Source organism: Carassius carassius, chromosome 19, assembly GCF_963082965.1.
Source record: "Carassius carassius chromosome 19, fCarCar2.1, whole genome shotgun sequence".
NCBI classification, from domain to species: Eukaryota; Metazoa; Chordata; class Actinopteri; order Cypriniformes; family Cyprinidae; genus Carassius; species Carassius carassius.
The window spans coordinates 18,058,043-18,074,765 of record NC_081773.1 but is presented as its reverse complement, the minus strand read 5'-3'; the positions used below and the strand labels follow the sequence as shown (position 1 = coordinate 18,074,765).

Sequence of the window (16,723 nt, the reverse complement as noted above, 5' to 3'; positions counted from 1 at the left end):
TCATTTTAAATATGCTAATTTGCTGCTCAAGAAAAATGTAATATTGTTGTCAATGTTAAAAACAGTTTCTGTAGCACGATTCTCTGATGAAAAATTCAAAAGATCTTTTATATTGATATTTTGTAGCATTTTGTCATTGCATTGACCAAATGAATGCATCCTTGCTGAATAAGATAAAAAAATAAAAGAATTACTGAATCCCAAACTTATGAAAAGTAGTATAAATAACTCACCAGTCAAAATCAGCAGCAAATGACGACTCAATGGCTGGAGCAATAAGCATGGCTGAGGTCATAATGTATTTTTCTTCTAGTGCTTTCCTAGAAATAAAAGCAAAACAAGAACACTGAAAATAGAATAATAAACGCAAAGCTTAAAAAATATAGATCCAACATAATGTTAATACATTATAATATCCATCCCTTTCCATTTATTGAAGCTTATCATTTTAGTATAGCCTCAATCCCCATGTTAGCATGAGTGTCATCCTAAAATAAAAAAATAAAATAATCCATGAAGAATAAGACATAATTCAGTTCAAATATATGACTAACAAGGATTTAAATGATGCACTCACATTTGGATGGATATACTTGTTGTCATCATCATCAATACCAAGAGGCACACAAATGAGTTTCTTAAAAGGTTTCTTTATCCTCTCCTGGTCTCCGATGGCATAGTAACACAGGATGAGGTTGAAGCCCGTCTTTATGTTGGGGATCTTGCTCATGATGTACTCAAAGGATGTGATGGCATCTGAGTACTGACCCATATGAATGAACACAACTCCAATGTTCTGCATGATCTTGATCCTATACAATAAGAGAACTTTACGTGTTGAAAAATCACATCAAATTATCCAAGATCTGTGTAAACTGAATGGTGCAAAACAATTATGCAGTTCACACAACACATGCAACTACAAGTGCTGACCTCATTGCATTGTGGGCATTTGAGATCTGATCCAAAGCCATGCTGTTAAAATTGATTGACTTTGTGTAGTTCTTTTGCTTGAAATAGATATTTGTTCACTTTCAGTCTTCCTATAGTAGGGTATGCTGTTACACAAAACCTGATAATAGAAACACACTTGTATCAAAGAGGAGTGAATTTGAGATATTTTAAAACAGTAATTCTGAAAATCTGAAATTCACTCACCGGCATTATTAAACATTTTGTTCTTCACAATGACTTTGTAAGTGTTCAAGGCCTCTGTGTACATGTCATTATTGGCATATTGGTTTGCTAAATTAAACAGCACCTGAACAAAGCAAGAAAAAGCTGTGTATTTTCAGTTTTCAGTCAAGGCATGCATGCATTGGAGCAATGCACTCACAGAGTAGGTCAGGTCCAAATTGATCTGGTCTGCATTGCCTGTTTGTTCTCTGTCTCAGCAAAGCCCTCTCCTTCCTCGCAGCCTCCTTGGCTTTCTCTAAAGACAAATTTAGCATACAAATGACAATTCTTTAAAATCACCAAGACAGCTCTCCTCTATCAAATCATTCACCTTCTTTCCGAGGATCTTTACCTTCTCCTCTAAACAAGGACTAAACAAGAAAATAACTGGACCAAATTATTTTTCAGTTGTCAATGACTTCTCAAGCATTATGAAAGCAGAGGGATGCATACATGTCTTCATTCTTTGTCTCTAATGGAGGGGATCAAACACTGACACTGGAAATTCAAACAATTAAAATGAAGGAAATTGTAATATTTTTCACCAACTCAGGAGTAAAAATGTATGAATCAGATATCATTATTAGACAGTTAAGTATATTTCAAGTAAAGTGTGTCAGAACAGCACATGTGCAAGTGGGTTTCACTTGTGAAAGCACCTCTAGCTATAGATGAAGAATATCCTGTTCATCCCACTGCAGTCATGGGATGAGCCGTACCGTCCTGTACAACACACAAAAACATAGAAGATTAATCAAATTTCACTGCATATGACAAAGAACAAATAAACAAGAGATTTGTCCCACCTGAACAGCTCCAGTTATAGGCTTTTCCATAGCAGTGCATCATGCAACATGCATCCGAGACTAAATATTAACATCAGATATACAGTATAAAGACAAAAAAGGAAAACAAATAGCATCAATTTACAACCAACAATCTGACAAACAGCTTCACATTCCCTCATTTAAACATGAAATGTGCCTGTTATGTTTGACTGCACTGATTCTGACTGTATAATCTACCTTCACTTTTCCGGCCCTGACAGCTGTCTTCCTCATAATAAGACATTCTAACATGCTATCAATTAAAATGATACAGAGACTGCCTTTTGTCGATTTATGCTACCGATACAATTTTTTTGTATGTGTTTCGCTATTGGTTGGAGCATTAATTATATTTGTGTCTATGTTTGTTATTAATTTAACATTACATATCTGAATGGACGTATTCATTCTTCACTGCAGTCCAAGGAATTATCATTATCCTTCTGTAGATGTCCAGATGTATTTAGGCGCGTGTGAGACGCCGTAGCTCCGCCTCTCTTTCGTGCACATGACAAGCTTTTTACTGTCTACGCACATGACAAGCTGAAGTCCGGTAGCTGACTGGGTTTTGACATTTGTGAAGGGATTTGCGATGAGTTCATTAAAAGGAAAGATCATTACTGTTGTCGGGAGGTGAGAGTTACTTTAATCAGTCTGTTTAGCAGACGTGTTCCTGAGATTGTCTAACAGAATAGCTGAGTGGTCTTTCAACGTTACTGTGATTGTTTTTATGAATACATGTTACTCCATATTAGAAAAGTGCATGTGAAAAAGGGAACAGTGCAGTGGTTTATGACCAAAATGATATTATCACGTGACTCGTTATTTGTGCATATTTGAGCAATTTTGGGTAGTTATGGCTTGTACAAATACAAGTATCATTCTATTTTACAGGGGTTTTTTTTCATGCATGATCATCAAAGTCATATTATTTTTATTTGTCATGTCATATTAAAGTTCCTGTTTAAGTAGTCTGACATGTTCTTCATTTTGGTATGTAGATAATGCATTGATTTTCACTAATGTTAACAGACTCCTTGAACTGCATTTTTATTTTATTTATTTGAGCTGTCTCTCTTTTTTTTTCCTAATTGCATGTATGTGGCATAATAAAAGTGGTCTGATTGGCCGCTCCTGGGCCATGGTGTTCTTGAGTGGAGGATACATGGTCAAGATCTATGACAACAAACCAGGACTAGCATCAGGGGCCATCACAGAGATCAGGTTAGTTTTAAACAGGAAAGAAAAATGACCTCTTGACCCCTCAGTCAAATTCTCTGCCTTTAGCATCACTGCTCAACTTTTTTCAGAGCAGTTTTGTGACCCATTTTTATGGCACAACCTTACAGAAAGCAACGATCAGAGGAGATCAACAGAATAAAAGAGAGGGCATAATATGCAAAGAAAAAAATATGCACCAATTGAAGTTTTCTAGAACATATTAGTACTCTCTGTCCAATATTTTATGTTGTGTAAATAACCCTGTTCCTGTGATTCACCTCTTCTGTCACCAGGGGGAGATGCAGGGCTTTCTCTTTCCTAGATATTAATTTACACTGTAAAATATTTGTAGAAACACATTTCACTCAGAAATGTTCAGTTAGAAAAAACTGGAATAGTACTTTCTTGTAAAATGCTCTACAATCATTTTTCTTTTATTTACAAATTCTTTTCAAAATCTTTTTTTTACAGTGTAGGTGCCCTGGTTAGAATGCAGCAATGATAGATTAGGACACAAAAAACAGTAATCTTCTGTGATGCATGCAGAGTTGCTTTAGTTAAAGTAAAAGTGTTTTATGAAGACATAATTTACATCTGAAACAGATGTCTTGTCAGTCATAAGCCATGATTAAAACATTGTATTTGGACAGATCAGCCACAGATTTTGTACACATTTTGTAGAATTTAAGATGAATAATGTGTTTTCGTGTGTGAGCAGGAAACAGATTGAGGAGCTTCAGCAAGCCAAAATGCTGAGAGGAAATCTCACGGCTGCAGAGCAGTTGAGTCTACTCAGCAGTCATGATGACCTCCAGCAGGCCCTGGAGGGGGCTTTCTTTGTCCAGGTACGGTTTCCCCCTAAAAGTAGATGATGTTGACCCAAAAATGTGACTGGGCCAGATAAATATCTCCCTGATATGCATGGAACTAAAGCAACAAGTATTTCATGTGAATATGAGAAAGTGTGTTCACTAATGACAAGTACCAAATTCATTATTTTACATTTATTTGTTTTAATGTGCACAAAAAAAGCACTTGAAACCAGAAGACATGTCTGTGGTTTTACATCTACAAGCGGTTTGAACATTCCATGAGTTAATGTTATTAACTATTGAAATTACACCCGTGTTTAATTATTAAAAGGTATTGAACAATTTGGAGACAAACTTCTGTTTGCTATTGCAAATTCCTCCCCCCCCCATAAAGATTCATAAAGATGAATGAGGTGATGTATCTGATCATGCATTTTTCCTGTGTACTACATTCATTGACAGCTGATGGTTTCTGTTTTCCCCGGTTATGATTACATCAACATTTAATGACGCCATATAGTCCTGTTATGTGCTGATAGTGCTGTATTTGCACATTTCTGTATCGGCGATACTATACCATTAATGTTATATAATTTATTTTTTTATATTTATGTATGTTAGATCTTATAGTAAATTATTTATTAATGTATATGTTCCATTTAAAAAAATTGACTTTGTGATTTAAAATGTCATTACTGGATCTTCTCTCTGTTCTGGGTTTCTCCAATCATTTCGTATGTATGTCTCAATATGGAAGTAATTATCAGTCCAGTTCCATAGCAACTAAAAGTTTTCCTGCTAAATTATTAAAGAAGCATGAGTGAATATTCCTCTCTGTTTTATCACCCTTTAATAATTATTCACGTCATATTTTTTAAGCCCATTCCACTGTCATTAATTTTTTCCTCTCTTATGTTTTCTTCTTGTTCCTATTTTGTGCTCATATGGAAAAGATGTTGCTATAGCTTAAATTATAGTACATTTCATACAGTCCCTTAGCTATAATGTTGACAATCATCTGCTCTTGTCCTCTGTGTTTTCTGTCAATAGGAGTGTGTGTTTGAGGACCTGGAAGCAAAGCAGACTGTCTTCCATGAGGTGGAGGATCTGGTCACAGAAAGCGTGATTCTCAGCAGCTCCACTTCCTGCCTGATGCCAAGCAACGTGTTCTCTCGTGTCCAGAACCGAACTCGCTGCATCATTTCTCATCCGGTTAGTTATGATTACAGTCTGTGAGAGATTATATTATATTATATATACACTTGTGGGGATGCACACGTTTGAGGCCATATTGAAAAGGTGAGTCTCAAATCAAATTTTTAGGCCTTTGAAATGTTTTTGAAAGAATTTATAGTGTAAAAAGAAAAGGTTTGCCAGTATGTTTGACAGTTCATTTGATATGCAAATACTTCAGTTCAGTGTTCTGCAGTTTTATTTTCAATGTTTTAGTTTTAGTGCTACTATTTATGTTTATTTGATGAAAGTATTATTTACATGGTCGTGTCAGATTTTTCAGTCCTGATTTAGCAGCCTGTAGTGAAGAATGGAGATAAGTGCTTTAGGCCTAGAGGGCTTTACTGGACTTTGAATCCTTCCGTGCTTAACGGAAATTCCACTCTGATCTCATGAGCTGCAAGGTCTTGCTGGTCGTGTTGTCCTTCAAAGCAGTGTGAGGCAAATAGTTCACCTTCACCTGCATTAAGTGAATGTTTAATCATGAATGCCAAGCATTTGTGGTCAGACATTTAGACAGAGAGACCTTCATAGTGGGAAAGAAGTTCAATACAAGGCCATTATCTCCAGCTCTAGAAAACAAATTGGTATAGTGCTTCATCTGTGTCCAGGGGTAAACAAACTTGTGTCATTTCCTTCTTGTTTTGAACTTCACAGGTAAACCCGCCCTACTATGTGCGTCTGGTGGAGCTGGTGCCACACCCTGAAACACTGCCTGCTGTAATGGATGCTGCTTACTCACTGATGATGGATGTCGGGCAAGCACCTGTGCGACTCAGGAGGGAGATCGATGGTTTTGCATTGAACCGTGTTCAGTATGCCATCATAGCCGAGTCCTGGAGGCTGGTTCAGGTTAGTTGAGCCATGGAACAAAACCACAGATCAGTTAGAGTCATGAATATATTGAATAATATTTCGACTTCCTACCCATTCTCTGGTGAAATTCATAACGCACCAGGTAAACATTTATTGACATTGACACAGAGGTAGTGAAATGGACTGAAATGGAGTGAAATAATTTATTTAGCCTTTTTTTCTGTTATTATTATTGTCTTTTTTTTTATTGTTGCTGCAATTTTATAAAAGCAATGCATCACTTAAAAGAGATAGTTCAACCTAAAATGAAAATGCCCCTCACCCTCAACTTTCTTTCTTCTGCATAACATATGAGAAGATATTTTGAAGAATGTGGGAAAGCAAACAGTTTCTGTTCCCTTTTGACTTCCGTATTATTTTATTCCATACTATGGAAGTCAATGTGGACCAGCACCTGTTTGGTTAGTAAATGATAACAGAAGTTTCATTTTTGGGTGAACTTTCTTTTTGAGGTCTGCATTACAGTGAACTTACCACAAATCACATGGTAAAGACCACCATTACCCAAGGTCAAATCTATGTAACGCACAGCTTCTCATGGTTTGCTGCTTTAATATGTTGTCCACATTACAGGATGAATGTTGTTAGTTTATATCATAACTCTTATAACAGACCCTTTATTTGTTAATGCATGGAGAAAATATATTGTAGACAAATCTTATTACTTGCATATATTTGAACAAGAAAATACTATGACTTTGGTCAATTTTGATGCATGCCTCCGTAACACCCTGTTTTTATGAAGAAAGAAATGTGAAATTAGTGGAAGGAATGAATGAACAGAGACTATTGTATTTTGTAAAAATAGAAAAAAAAAAATCAGTATTCACAGTCTTATCTCACAGTTTACAAATGATTGATTTAGAGAAGTGGAAAAACAACAATCTCTTTTCTTTGGTTCTCTTGAGAAACTTTTAGAACGGCCAGCTTATCTTTCCTCACACTGGTGGATTTGTCCTGGTTCTACAGTACACCTGTTTTACAGTGTATCAAATGAACATAGGGTAGAGTTAGGTGATCTACTTTAAAAACCAAACCCTTTATTCAGCACTGCCCACAAGCATGAACAAAAAGCAGAGTCAAGAAAGCACTTCCACAAACAATGCACACTTCTCTTTGAACTTCTTTTTAGAGTTTCTGTTCATTATTCAGTCAAGTAATGGACAATTCAAGACAAAACACAAAACTGCACATTCTTTCCAGGCAGGGTGTATTATGGAGACATCATCACAAAACTGTGAAGGTGATTCATGGTGACACTAAATTATGTTCTATACACAGTTATTATATGGACAATGTACCGTGTAACAGAGGTGTGGTGAAATTGTGTTTAAAAATGCATTATCAACTCTCTAAAACCTTAACTGTAGTTGTAGCCAATCGTATGTAAAATCGTTACCCATTTTTTTTGTAGTTTTGTTGTTTTCATGTAGGGTTCATGAATATTGTCTAATCTTTGGAATATACCCTTATCCTACATAATTAACGCAGATTAACCAAAACGTTTTATGTATTAAACAAATATCTCTTGATATGAATAATTGTAAGGATTCATCATCACCATCACTTAATATCATCATTTACTAACTCTTATGTTGCTTCAAACTTGCATGATTTCTTTCACAAAAGAAGATATTTAGCACAATGTTCAGACCACACTCTTTCCGTATTATAACAGTGAGAAGCAGGAAAACATTTGGGCAAATGATGACAGAATTTTTGTTTTTGAGTTTTTTTATATATCAATTTACATAAATCCACTAAAGGACAATATTTGATTTAAGTTTTGAGAGGAAAACCCTAGAGGAATGCTCTCAATAAAGTAAAACTAAAACAAAGGTTCCTTACAAAACTAAAAGCCCTTGTGGTGTTGTTACCTAAGAACATTCTGTGACTTAATCGCAGTTTCTGACATTTGAGTGGCTAAATGTTGAACCACTTGTAAGTCTCAATTTCCTTTTTTTAAGCTGGTTCCAGATGTACATACAGTACACCATATGTCCAATAAAGTAGGCTGTCCATTCTGCTTTTATGTTTAGAGACAATTTCACAACTTATATGGCAACACTGAAAATTATATGCTATTCTTACTTAACCTTTTTGACTGACTTGATGTTTCTGCTCGTTTAAGAGATTTATAACCACTGAACTGAGGCTGAACTAAAGGACATTTTATGAGTGTGAACACAAAATATCAAATTAGCTGTAAATGTTATTTGTATTGATCTTATTCATCGCTTATTCAACATACATTTTATATAGATGTATGTAATGTTTTGGGTCAGCTTCTAAATGACAGAAATACCTCTCCTCTTTTTTTTGTTGAAGGCAAATACTTTTCAAGCATTTCAAAAGACTGTTGATGAACCAGTTAAACCAGCACACAAACTGGTTATTGCGTACTGTTTTTGTTTAGATAATTAATAGTAATTACATAAGCTGGTTTTACATAGGTTACATATTGTTCAAAGACTGGTTAATTGGTGTTGTTTCATCTCTTTTGTTTAATTTGAAAAGTCTTCACATTATATTATTTGAGTTTATTCATGTATCACTCCTTTGAATAATGATATGTGTGAGCTGTTCATGTTGTTATCATGGGTCTAAATACCTTACCCTTGCATCAAAGTTTAAAACAGTGCCCACGGACATTTGAATATTGTTTAGCAGATGAAAAATCAAACTGATCTGATGTTCACAACACCAATAATGGGATAGTTCAAGCAAAAATGAGATTTCCATCATCAAACACTTGCTGCTCCTCATTGACTTCGACAGTGGGGACATCAACTGTTTGGTTACCTACATTCTTCAGAATATCTTCATTTGTGTTCAGCAGAAGAAAGAAACTCATACAGGTTTGTTACTAATTGAGGGTGAGTAAATGATGACATAATCTTGGATGAACTATCCCTTTCGTTTACACTGCGAAGTTGTCACAGAAGCACTTCTGAAGAGGCATTTAGAAGTATTTACAACTCTAATGCTGCTCAGGAGGCTTAATTATGTCTATATGCTGAATTTTCAACATGCACAGAGCAGCCTGAAATCAGTGTGGTAAAGATGCTTTATGATTTCCGTAAGCCTCTCATACAGTTTTTAAAGCGGAGTTCTGTAGATTTTAGACTTAGACTTATGTTTTCATGGACTTGCCCTTTATTTATTTTTTTCTTACTTCATGGACTTACCTCTTACTTTTCTTTTGTTCCCCCTTACTTCATTGACTTGCATCTTTTTTTGTGTTTGTGCTTTTTAAATGAGTTGTTTTATAAAAGAGGTTTTTTTTTTTTAAGATGAGGAACATTTAAACTTTGGATGGTGCCCCATATGCCAGATTTGCAGCTCAAATCCACTCATGCTTCCTCTCAGAGTTCAGGCGGCTCTTTGAGAGAGAGCCAGCACTGGAAAGTAGAGCAGCTGGGAAAGCTAATGGCTGCCCCTGGTGATTACCGTAGAGGAAAGGCCTCTTTTCACGGTTTCCCCAGCCAGTCCGCCGCCTGGCGACACCGAGATAACAGCCTCGTTGTTACATGCAGGAAATGAACAAAGACCACCCTGTCCCCCTCCTATACTCATCCCCCACTGCTTGTTCTGTATCCAAGCTTTGATTTCAGCACAGTCAGGCAACAGGTATCTGTACCCACAGGTAATCTGAGTGCAAAGTGGGCCCAAGGCCTGGCACAACCACACTTTCCTCCCCCTGCCATGTCATCCCATTGTTCAGAGGACACTGAGTTAAATGATAAGAGAAACCCAATACAGTGGGAGCAGCTTTAAGAAGGTTGGGGGGGACCTTCCGATTTCCTCTCAATAAGGAGGACCAAACCTTGTTGGCTGGACAAACTACTAAGCAGGAAGCTGTAATTTTAGGATCAGAAGATCAGAACATCAGTAAACCACTTTTAGAAACATTGTCTTTCATGCAAGAATATAACACAGTGCGAGTTGCCAAATGAACTTCTCTTTCTTTTCATCCAGGACGGAGTGATCTCAGTGAAGGACATTGATCTGGTAATGTCTGAGGGCTTGGGCATGCGCAACGCTTTTATAGGTCCCATTGAAACCATGCATCTCAACGCACCAGAAGGCAAGCTACCTATTAACCCATGCAATTTAAAAAAAAAATGTGATAATGAAACTTTGTATTTAAGCACTGAGAAGGTTTTGTTTTCATTATGCATGTAAATAAATAAGTGCGGTGCTTGGGGCAGCGAAAAAGCAGTGTGTGAAAACCTCTTATTGTTTAGATTACATCCAGCCCACATGACCTTAAGTGTGTGCATGTGTTTTGAAGAGATCTCATGTTCACGGTGAAAATCAGAAGGCAGTGTGAAATCTATAGGATGACCCTGCCCCCCCTATGAAACGTGCTTTGCCATGTGACACCGGTACTAACCTTTGATGATGACAGATGACTTATTATTCTCAGCCCTGCCTCCTTGTACTGTGAGTGAGGTGCTACAGTGCTCTCACTGTGGTGATAAAGCCCCCCTGTAAACTTAAGAGTTCCGTCCTGGTTTCTTCCATTGCTGTATTGGCACAAGTTCTTGGAAACTGTAAGCGAAGAACTGTGGCTGAACTTTTACTGGTGCACATCTTATCTGCTGAGAGCCCTTCTAAAAGAACTCATGCCCTTCAGATGAAGAGCTACTCAATTCATGCTTGAAAAGCCAGTAACTTTATTTGCTGAGTCATTTTAGACTCCGTTCCAAACTGATTATACTTTTTGTGTCACAGTTATTCATAAGGACTAAGCAGCGTTTGTTATACAAAATCAGAATTTTGTAGCTTGTTTTAAAAACATATTTTAAATTTAGTAAAATGAATCAAAACAATTTCTGTAATATGTTGTTATTAGAGTCATGAAAAGTATCAGACCTTTATGGTCAACCGTAATGCTACTGTATTGTGGAAACGCAAAAGCAGGTTTTGATTTGATCCTCATTCTGTTTTGTCTGTCCAGGTATGGAAGATTATCTCCAGCGCTACAGCGAAGGAATGAAGAGGGTTCTTAATACTTTTGGACCTGTTCCAGACTTTTCCGGAGAGCCAGCAGCTAGAATTATAAAAGTATGCAATATCATTGGAAAATGTCTTGGAAAAAGTTGCTTTTGAAATTTTAAATCAGAATTCCTAAATACTCATATATGTATTTTTTTAAATATATAATTATTGTACTCATTATAAACTGAAAGATTTTACCATCTACTTTAGGATATCTGTGAGCTGATCCCTGCTGAACAGGAGCACCTTACAGCCAGAAGAGAGAGAAGAGATCAGCTGCTGATGGGACTAGCTAAACTGAAGGAATGAGGCTAGGCCATGAGATACTACCTAAATGGAAGTGGTTATGGATCATCTGAGCCATTGTTGTCCTTGGTGTTAAAAATTTCCCTTCCATGCAACAGAATATTGACTGAAGAGAACTTTAATGTGAAATTCTCAATTAAAAGGAAAATATGCGTAGTTGAAAGTGAATGGAATTTTCCTAACTTCCTCAATGGACATTGATTAATTAATCTCTTTATACCTAAGCCAAGCCCAATAATTATGTGTACACTTAACTTGAGATGTATGAATGTCATAACATTTCAAACCAAGTGTCAGATGCAAGTAAATAATGCTTTTCTCAGAACTAACAATGACTTAACTGACTGTCATGAGTAGATAACCTACGATCACATAGAAAGTGATTTTTAGTCTAACGTATGTATTAGGCTACTTGTATTAGATTAATACTGGAACTTAAATGTGAATAGTTCAGTAAAGTTTAGGCCCACTAATAAATAAATACATATATATGTTATGTTTTGCTCGTGCAGGCTATTAGCCTAGTGTTTGGCCTGATATTTTGTGAAATAATGCAGAGACAGATTTTTAGTGGGCCTAAACTTTACTGAATTGCAGTATTAATCTAATGTAATTAGGCCTAATAGATACGGTTCATGGCACCTGAACGGATTAGACTAAAAAACACTTTCTTTTCGACTATAGGTTTACTCATGACGTGAAATATTTAGAACTATACTGTGTCAAAGTTAAGAGATGTTGTACGTTTGAATACAATACCACATCTACACGCTAGCGACGCGGCAGTGAGATCGCTGCTGAGGCGCGACGCATTCCAGGAACATTCCAGTTGTGACGCCTTCGAGCTCAAGAACCACCCAATGAACGCCGTGACTCCGCCCGATGTCAGGTGCACTAGACTTACCCTCACTGTCCTCGGTCAAATCACTTCATCTCACTCTCGAGACCACAAAGAAACTCCGCAAGTTAACGTGCTGATTTGAACTCACCTGGGCGGATATATATCATGGATTTGATCTGAATCGTTTTGTAGGCTAACAGGTAACTTCCTTTTGTAAAACCGCCAGACATTTCACTATTTTTTAAGTGACAATATTATGTGATAATTCATCCGTTTTCATTTCGACCAAATATGACCAAAGTTACCAAAATGAGTGGGAATGAAGGGTATAATTAATAGGAATTTAATAATGTTATTAATGGATTTATTTATAGCTTATATATTAAATGAAGGTATTTTCAATTCAATATTTCGAGTCTTTTGAAGACATAGACTTATTGTTTGTTTTATTAAGATCGATGCATGAAAATGTATGCTTACCCTACTGGTAGTTTGGAATAATATATATGCTTTTTAAATAAGTCTCTTATGCTTTCTAAGACTGCATTAATTTGACCAAAAATACAGTAAATGAGTTAATGAGTATAATGTTACAATTAAAAAAATAGTTTTCTGTAGTAATATATTTTAAAATTTAATTTTTTTCCTGTCGTGGCAAAGCAGATTTTTCAGCAGTCATTACTCCAGTTTTTAGTGACGATCTTTTTTTTTACAATGATAAAATTATCTTTAATCATTGTAATATACTGTATCTGTTTTAATGTATTTTTTGATCAGCCTTGGCGAGCATAAGAGACGTCTTTCAAAAACATACTATTCTATTTTTCTGTATTTTTTTAGTCATCTGAAATTTAAATCAACTGTAAGTTGACAAAAATGTTTTTAACATTTTTTTTTTAGTTCAAATTTACATTTAAATATATATAATGTGTGTGAACTTTACATATTGTTTAAATTTGAACTAAAATATTTTCAATTATTGAGTCCAAAATTATATTATATCTAGTTTCTCAAATTCATCGCTTTCTTTTCGATTATTAGGAGGTGAGAGCAACAGCAGACAGGATGAGTTGGGGAGCACTTTATGCCCAGCTGGGAGGAGTAAATAAACACTCCACTAGCCTGGGAAAGATCTGGCTGTCTGTCCTCTTCATCTTCCGCATTAGCATCCTTGTAATAGCCGCCGAAACGGTCTGGGGGGATGAGCAGTCTGACTTCACCTGTAACACACAACAGCCCGGCTGCAAAAACGTCTGCTACGACCACTTCTTTCCAGTCTCACACATCCGTCTCTGGTGCCTGCAGCTCATCTTTGTGTCTACACCGGCTTTGATGGTGGCTATGCATGTGGCGTATCGCAAACATAATGTAAAGAAAAGACTTTTGGCCAACCGAGTTGGCGGTCCCAAAGGGGACGACCTGGAGAGTCTGAAGAATAGGCGTCTACCCATCACTGGGCCGCTGTGGTGGACCTACACCTCCAGCCTGTTCTTCAGGCTCCTTTTCGAGGCTGGATTCATGTACGCTCTGTATTATGTCTACGATGGGTTTCAGATGGCCCGTCTTGTGAAGTGTGAGCAGTGGCCCTGTCCCAATAAAGTTGACTGCTTCATCTCACGACCAACAGAGAAGACAGTCTTCACCATCTTCATGGTGGGATCTTCTTCCATCTGCATTGTGCTCAATGTGGCTGAACTGGCCTACCTGATTGTCAAAGCATTGCTGAGGTGCTCAGCCAGAGCCAAAGGAAGGCACGCTTTTGTTCACCAAGATAAAATGTCCACAGAAAAAGCAAACTTGCAGAATGAAAAGAACGCAAGGTTGCTGTCATCTGCTTCAGACTCCTTGAGCGATAAGACTGTTTAAGATTATCCTTACATCCAGTGACTGATTCTACCAACATGGTTATAGGGTTGAGATGACAGTGTTTTAAAGGTGACTAAACACACACAGTTTCACCCAATCACATGTTAATCATGACGATCTATAAAGTAGTATTGCATCCTTCATATCTCCAAAAAGTCTTAAGTTTTATCATGTTTATATAAGAAAGATGCACCTTTCCGATTCTCTACAGAGTGAGGAGCACTTAAGCACTGATTGACAACAAAACAGAGACATTTGATGCAGTTTCACTTACGAGTCGTGACTGGGATCTTTCATAGCTGGGACCACTTCATCTTTCAGTATCAAATGATGTGCAAATCAAGCGTCGATCTGGGACTTGTTTATAAAACTTTCATCAACAAACAGACTTGCGAAACTCCATTGCTGCCCCGGAAAAAACAACTGCATCCACTGAAGGGTATGCTCTCGCTTTGCTCTCCCGGGAGAAATGCCCACATAAGGAGTTCCACCCTTCATTACGTAATGAAGAGCCACAATCAAAAAAAAAACAACTTTCAGAAACTTGTAAGAAACCCGGAAGTGTGTATAAAAATACTCTGTTATACACCCAAATAGTTTTTTGAGACTTTGGCCATTGTTAGCATGAGAATCCAACTCTTTAACAGTGTAAATAACTCTGAATGCATGAAACAGCATTAGACCACCCCTTTAACTTCTCTAATGCTATTAGAGCATTAGAATTGGTGTGTTTTGTATCTTGTTTTTGACACCCTGCCCTGAGAAAACAACAAAGCCTAACCTGAAAGCAGGTTTCAAGCATGCTTCATTCAAGAGCTGACATTCCTGGTCGCTGTGATTTTGCCAAATAAGACATGTTCCTGGATCAACATCTTTTGTTGATCCTGGATCAACATTACTGTCCAAAAATACAGATTTGACACAATCCCTACCCCTAAATTAACCTATAATTTATACCTAAAATCAGATAGAAATGATAGCTGATTAAAAAGGGTGAAAAAGCACCTCATCCTGATTGTAAGCCTAAAACTGACCTTTCCTGAAAAGATATCTCTCAATTCTGATTGGTTGATTGGAATGATGTACCTGGTTCAACAAAGATGTTGGTTCTGGAACATGTTGTAATTGGTCAAATCACGCTCACCGACATTCCTCCTCCAAGCCAGAAGACGATTAGGGTGTAGCCTACATACGGCACTGTACGTACGTTCTGTGTTGTTGAATTTAATTTTCCAAATTACTTAATAGCCTCACAGACAGTACTCTCTCGTGGCATTAGAAAAGCCCAAGAGTGACTCCTGGTGGTCACGACAACATAAATGAAGTTCAGAGACCCTCTTAGCACAAAATTGAGTGTTCTTTTTGAGGGATCATTTACACGATGTTGTATTGTGTATAAATGCTTCTTTTTAGGACTGAGTTTTGCTTCGTTTACTTCTTTTTAAACGCAATTCCTCGCATGCTCTTTCTGTTAGCCTACCCATCAACAGTTTTGACTAGCTGTATATAATTTACAGAGCTGTGCTGGATTTGTGTTTTTGTATGTGCTTATATGTGCTTATTTTACCACATAATTTAAATGTCTTCAGCAACTGCACTCCTGTGTTTAGTTTGAAGTAATTTCACAAGGATCTGTTGCATTGACCCATACCGGGGATTTTATTTCAGTAGCCTATGCCGCAGTGCCTTATGAGGTTGATAACAAACAAGGCTGTAGTGGAGTGAGATGATCGTTTACTAGCTGCGCGGACTCTGTGACCCCGAGTCAGTCCAGCCAGTCCACCTGTTGACAGGTGAGCGCTTGTGGTCTCGCGCTTCGTCAGCTGTCCGTTATCTTCTGCTTTGTTTTTCTCCTCTCTGAGAGGCCCTACAAGTCAGCCAAGACCAGTTTTGAACTTTAGGCTGTGATTAAACCGCGGAAATTATTGTTTCCAAAGTTTCCACATGGCATTGATGGAATCTTCTGCTGTTTCCTAAAGTGAGCTGTGATAATTTTGATAGACACCTGTTTGTAAACGTAGCTATACATTTCTTTGACATTTTGGCTAACAACTTCTTTTTAATATGAATATCTTAATAAAAAACGTATTAAATGTTTGCTGTTTGTCAGTATTGTAATTTCCGTGTGGAAAACCAATGGAATTCTGTCTTAGGAAAGGCCTGCTGTATGACGGATACTTTGCCATCCAATTCAATTCAATTCAAGTTTATTTGTATAGCGCTTTTTACAATACAAATCGTTACAAAGCAACTTTACAGAAAATTATGTTTCTACAATATTTAGTAGTAGCTAGTAGTTTGTGCACGTTTGACAGGATTTTAGAAAAATAAAAATAATAATAATAATAATACAAGACGTAGTCAGCTAGATGATGAACTATCAATATTATTAATTAATAGTAATTTATAGGATGCAGCTTCGATAACTATAAACTACTATTTTAAATTCTAAAGTAGCCTATCTACAGTGGAAAATAATAAATTGCAACTGAGCATCTGCACAAGTGTAGCCTAATTTTGCGGCAGGTGAATTTATTATTAGGTTATGTAGGCTAATTGCA

General features: G+C 36.9%; 2 protein-coding genes and 1 pseudogene across 2 annotated transcripts; 2 read left to right on the top strand and 1 right to left on the bottom strand.

Annotated features, from left to right (window-relative positions):
* Nucleotides 1-229: 229 nt before the first annotated feature.
* LOC132095661 (intraflagellar transport protein 88 homolog) lies at nt 230-2,021 on the bottom strand (annotated as a pseudogene).
* Nucleotides 2,022-2,534: 513 nt separating this feature from the next.
* Nucleotides 2,535-11,802, top strand: LOC132095267 (lambda-crystallin-like). The gene is made up of 8 exons (XM_059500096.1): nt 2,535-2,636; nt 3,120-3,227; nt 3,943-4,069; nt 5,087-5,248; nt 5,927-6,121; nt 10,124-10,232; nt 11,109-11,215; nt 11,360-11,802. The coding sequence occupies exons 1-8, from the start codon at nt 2,596-2,598 to the stop codon at nt 11,456-11,458; spliced, it is 948 nt and encodes a 315-aa protein (XP_059356079.1). The 5' UTR covers nt 2,535-2,595; the 3' UTR covers nt 11,459-11,802.
* A 5-nt stretch (nt 11,803-11,807) lies between these two features.
* On the top strand, nt 11,808-14,604 carry gjb8 (gap junction protein beta 8). The gene is made up of 2 exons (XM_059500097.1): nt 11,808-12,496; nt 13,338-14,604. The coding sequence occupies exon 2, from the start codon at nt 13,362-13,364 to the stop codon at nt 14,160-14,162; it is 801 nt and encodes a 266-aa protein (XP_059356080.1). The 5' UTR covers nt 11,808-12,496; nt 13,338-13,361; the 3' UTR covers nt 14,163-14,604.
* The last annotated feature ends 2,119 nt before the right edge of the window (nt 14,605-16,723 follow it).